At 41.1% G+C, this 5,787-nt stretch overlaps 1 protein-coding gene across 2 annotated transcripts in view; it reads right to left on the reverse strand.

The window, feature by feature from the left end:
* LOC110021985 (DNA-directed RNA polymerase III subunit 2) overlaps positions 1-5,787 on the reverse strand; it is a 171,106-nt gene that overhangs the window by 6,151 nt on the left and 159,168 nt on the right. For both annotated transcript variants that reach the window (XM_020720733.1, XM_020720734.1), the window contains 2 exons: positions 3,116-3,200; positions 2,903-3,006 (listed from right to left, as the gene is read on the reverse strand). In XM_020720733.1, coding sequence (XP_020576392.1) covers positions 2,903-3,006; positions 3,116-3,200 — 189 coding nt within the window. The remainder of the gene's footprint in view (positions 1-2,902; positions 3,007-3,115; positions 3,201-5,787) is intronic.

The raw sequence follows: 5,787 nt of genomic DNA on the forward strand, positions 1-5,787 counted from the left end.
CATTTTATGTAATTTCCAAAGAATGTAACAAGCATTTCCCACCTCCTCGCAATGCCAATTAGCTGCAATTTATTTCAAAAATTCATCATGTCTTGCCCAAACATTTAAGAACCGAAAATGATAAATAGAAGATTTTTTGAAATAGTCAAAAGATAAGAGGAGAGGATTGTGGTCCGAGCCAAATTTAGAAATGTGCTGAACTTGAGAGAAATCATATGAGGAAACCCAATGTTGATTAGCAAGGCATCTATCAAGTTTTTCAAACAATTTGCCCCTTTTCCAAGTGAACTTAGAACCTATAAAGACCAGATCAGAGACACCTGCTAAGGCCAAAGCTTCATTAAATCGGTTGATTAAAGTAGTGTCAATTCTCCTGCCTCCTAATTTCTCAGATTCGTGCATCACCATATTAAAGTCTCCACCAATCATCCAACCGTGATTGATGGAAGAGCCCATCACAGAAAGCTTGTGCCAAAGATCAAGCCGGGCAACATTAGAAGTACCAACATAAACAAAGGTGAGAAACCCAGAAAAAACATCCATTGTGAAATAGGTATGAAAAAAACTGTGTATCATCAATGACGATATCCACTGTGATATGCTTCTGCCAAAACACCCAAATTTTGTTAGAAGAATTAGCAAAAAAAAGAGAAATTTTTGAATTTACCCATGATACGATCATCCGGAGAGGCGACCAGAGGTTCCAAAATAGCAAATATATCCACCTTATGGATCATTGTCATCATTTTAAGTCTACCAAGGGAATGAGGATCCGCAATTCCCCTGATATTTCAAATGAGGACACTAAACATATTAAGACAAAGAACCCTTCCTAGCAGACCTAGGCCGGGTCCGTCCATTCTCATTATCGGAAAAATAGTGATTCATCTCAAGCCCAATGTTTCCATTGCTAAGGTTATGAACCTTCTTCTGCACTATATTCTGCCATTCCTCCCTTAAAACCTTTGAGATATCATCCAACTGAGAATCGGTAGGAATAACATTTTGATGAGGTAGAAGAGAAGTATTATCCATATTAAATGCATCTGGAAGGGATGTTGAGGAAGGGCGGGTCTTCTCTACACCAGCAAAGGTTTCCGGGACAACAGAATCGTGCCCAGAAACATCACCCGCAGGTTTACCAGAGGCAGAGAAATCTTCCTGATTAAAACCAACATTCGAATTGTGAGGAAGAGAAGAAGAAATATAAGGAATTTGCAGCAACGAGAATACCAAAAACTAACCATAAGCAAAAACTAAACCTAAGCAAAAATATGAAATCTAACCCTAAGCAAAAATATGAAATCTAGAGGACCAAAAACTAACCCTAAGTAAGCAAAACAACAAATATATAGTAACTACGAGAAAAAAAGGAAGGGGAGGCTTCCCTTTGGGCGGCAACCAGAAAAGACAGGGAGGAGAGAGCGGCAAACAAAAAAGAAAGAGAGACGAGGTTTTTGGCGGTACTTCCACCCCATGGAAGCGCAAGACGGGCTGGTCCAACCTCCTGCTAGAGCGGAACACCCCTAGCCGAACCAATCGGCCGTTTCAGCCTTTCCCCAAGCCCTACATCAATGCCTTTGTGTAACACAAACACAGAAGCCATTTGGAAGTATCCATGCTTCCTAGATGAGAACTCTCCCCTGAAAGCAAGAAATCAGATTTACATGGGATAAAGCAACGACTAGAGCCTTCATCTCTGCACACGAAGGCTAAGAATCTCTCCCCACCTGTCCCAAGCACTTGGCTCTCACATAACACTACACATCATCCCTCATATAGTACTGATCCAATAGACTGCCACTCATCTTTCACAAATATAGTATAATACAGATCGAAAATCTTGCCAATCACTGGTCTACAGGATCGATTACACACCTCATTCGTTTCACATTTCAGACATTGCTATGCTAAATGAAATCTACAATTCACCTAGGATTTCAAGACCTATCTACAATTTCAAACCCTTCCCTTAGCATCCATTGGAAATCTACAATTTCAAACCCTTCCCTTAGCATCCATTGGCATCTGCCTTCAACATCCGCATTTGAGCCGATCAAGGCTGAGCAATATGGCTCATATTTGCCTGACTTGTCTTATTAAATGAGTGTTGCAATAGTTCGGTTTTTATTATTGGCAATCATCTCTTGAAATTCGTTAGTGAAATCTTAAAATGAAATCGAGCCAAACATCAATTTGGATATTTTCAATGTTTCTCTCACACAAAAACTCCACAACTAGATAATTTTAAATTCGACGATGTAATGGGAAAAACACTTTGAGGACATATTGATGGTAGCGATCCCCTACATTTCCCTAAATTAGCTTAGTGACAAATAACAAATGCAAGTCAAGACATAATATTGGAATCTGTTGATCAGGCACTCGATATAAAACCACATAAGATAACTAAAAATAAGTTGAGTATCATGAAAAGTTTATAATCAGAATAATGAAGGTAGATATTAATTTCTTGATGCAAAATTATTTCTTTGGATTTCAAATTTTTTGGACTAAACTTGTTGACATAATTTATGCTAAAATTTCTATTGAATCTGTTTCATTGTTTAATAGGTTCATGAAAAAAACAAAATAAGAAGAGTTTTTGAAAAAGCTTCAACCAAACTTTTGGACTACTCATTCCAATTTGATGAATTATGACCCCTCTCCATCCATGGGCGTCTTCACAAAGATCAACATCTTGTAATAAAAACAACTTCCAACAAAAAAATGCACGAGAATGAAGTTGCCTATGCAACCAAAGATAAAAAACAAAACTAATCTAATTTACAGCCCGTGTATACAACGTCAAAGATGTGTGGGCAGGTTCCCATCCTAAACGTAAAATTAAGAAGGTAAAAATCATCACCTACATTGACATTGAAAGTTGATGAGTGACTACCTGAACTTGGTAAGGGTCACTTGATAACATCAGCCGTTCATAGATCAACATGCTTGCACCATACGCTATCAAACAATCTCGTTCCATTTCTCCCAACCGTAAGCCTTAGAAAAAAATAATGGAAAGCGAAAAATAATGTCAAATAACTTCAAATAAATATAGAAAGAACACCAAACGCAAAAGCTTAATGTCATCATATCATATATAATAAACCTCCATCATGAGCTCTTCCTTCTGTTGGCTGTCTTGTCAATGTCATTCGAGGCCCAGAGGACCGAGCATGCATCTTGTCTAGGACCTGTACCACCAAAATGTCAATACTACACAAACATGTATGATAATAAGGATATACAAAAGAACATCAGTAAGTCCAAATAAATCTCCAGTGAATGAGTAAGATGTTCCCATTAAACTAAGAGCATGATGCGTATCACTTCATTTTTGTAGTCCTGGGAAAAATGTTAATTAGATGGCTTATCTTCTAAACGAGAACACTACATCAAAATTTAGGTGGTGTTTGGTGGTGCACTTTTAATAGCATTTAGTGCTCGATTAACGTAATTCCAATAAAATGTGAAAAAAAGGGAAGCTAAAAAAAGTCTGCTGGGTCGAGACAACCCCCAGGAAGTGAGGACAATAAGTTGGAAGATATCTCAAGTGAGTAAGAAAAGGGAAGCTAAAAGAGGTCGGCTGGGTAGAGACAACCCCCAGGAAGTAAGGACAATAAGTTGGAAGATATCTCAAGTGAGTAAGACAACGGAGAAAATAGTTTGCGGCTGCTAAAAGCGGGTTCGGAGGGGGGAGGGGGGGTGAGGGATGCATATCTTGTCGGGGTTGAGCTATAGTTGGACCCTTGAAGATGGTCATCACCTGGGATGAGTTACAACAGACCCAGAGGAGAAGAACACCTCAAAGATAGCACTCATAAATATGCACTCATCCAAATCTGAACCCTAGAGCACACACACACGCGCGCGCGGACGTGACACACACACACACACACACACACACACATTTCCATGTCGTCCCGCCGCTCTGCTAGGGTTCCGCCCCATGGCGAACCCTAGCGTTTCGATCGTCACTGCTGCCCCGATCTCCACTCCCACGCGTCCGTGCTTTGGTGGTGTCGTCTGCGACAGAGAAGACGCGACGCTGTGTCGTCCCGCAGCGCCGCTTGCCATAGTTTCGCGGGCCTCCACTGACGCTAGCTCGCCCGCTTGCCTGCGCTCGTCGTTCCTTCGTACCCAGCAACGCACGGCTCCTTCGCGCTGCTTCGCGCCCTACGACGCAACCGCGGCGTGCGCTATTTCACCCTGTGCGAAGAAACTGGGGCGTGCGGTGTTTGTGCTGATCGACGGCATCTGAAATGGCATCAACGCGTTCCTACGCCGCCACCCTCGCCAATGATAACCCCGTCTCCGCCCGTCTTTCCAATATGTTTCCACAACGATACCATGACAATTTTGCACTTGACATTGAAACCAGATTTCTCACTAACCTGCAATCTTTCTCACTGAGGCAGAGATCTCCACCCTAGCTGCGCCCTGCCAACTGTTCTTAGTAGGTAAGTTTCTTTATGGAAACCCTAAACTTGAACTAATTCGAAAGAACTTTGAGCAAATGAAGCTGAAAGGGGGTTGGAAGATCAGTAAATTGGATGGTTACCACATTCTCATTCAATTATCAAATGATGAAAACTACACTCATTTGTTTGCGAGAAGACTTCTTCGAATTGAAAATCAGGTGATGAAGATGTTAAAATAGACGGTGGATTTTGACCCTCGTATTGAACCTCCTACAATTCATGTTTGGCTGCGTTTCCCAGGTTTGAAGATCCACCTTTTTGATCAAGAGCTTCTCTTCGCTTTAGGGATGGTATACGGTAAACCCCTCAAAACTGACACGCCTACAGTGAATCTAACTCGACCTTCAGAAGCCAGAATTTTGATAGAAAGGGATATTACTTTACCTTTTCCGGGAGAAATAAGGATTGACACACAACATCAGGGATTTTGGCAGCAAGCAGAACTTGAACAAATACCACTTTATTGCACTCACTGCCGTATGTTTGGACATTCTCATTCTTAATGTTATCAGTTGCATCCAAATTTAAAACCTTCAAGTAAAAACGCTTCTGGATCTGCCCCACCTCATACCTGTCCCTCCTCCGCTCCTGAGTGCATTTCACAAACTATTGAAACACCGGTTGACACAATGCCACCTCCACCTCCCACTATCAAAGACAATACTCTCTGTTCTTTCGACTGATATATTGGCAGATGATTTACTTGGGTCCAATAATCAGGATAGTATTGAAGCTCCACATCCCCAGGATGCTTCAGGTGTTGAAGAGACATGCTTACCATCTCTCCAGAATCAGAATGTTGTTACTTTTAGTTAGGAGCTGGGGGCTCATTCTCTCCCACATGCCCAATAATCTGTTGACCACACCGATCAGATGAGCCAGTCCTCGGATGAGGAATGACAGGTTTACACATCTAGAAAGAAAAAGAGACACCCCCCAGCTTGGGAACTTAATGGATGATACTCTAGTAACTTCGGGTAATGAAACGACACTCAGCAATTTGTTAGCTGTCTCCGGTCCTAGAACCAGAGGCAGAGGCAAGACCAAGTTGGCTCGTGCCTAACAGCCTATTTCCTGCAAGCTTTGTTTTCTTTTGTGTTTTATCTTTGTTTCAACCTTCTAGGATGCTAGTGTCTGATGTATCGAATGGGTAGGGCACCTTTTTTTGAGTCCTCTCATACAATCTCTATGTATATTTTCAATTTCAATAAAATTAGCCCTTGGGCGTTTAATATATATATATATATATTTTTTTTTTGAAAAAGCCCAAGCGCTATTATATTAAAGATAAAAATACAGA

This window comes from Phalaenopsis equestris, unplaced genomic scaffold (genome assembly GCF_001263595.1).
Source record: "Phalaenopsis equestris unplaced genomic scaffold, ASM126359v1 Scaffold000159, whole genome shotgun sequence".
In the NCBI taxonomy this organism is placed as follows: Eukaryota; Viridiplantae; Streptophyta; class Magnoliopsida; order Asparagales; family Orchidaceae; genus Phalaenopsis; species Phalaenopsis equestris.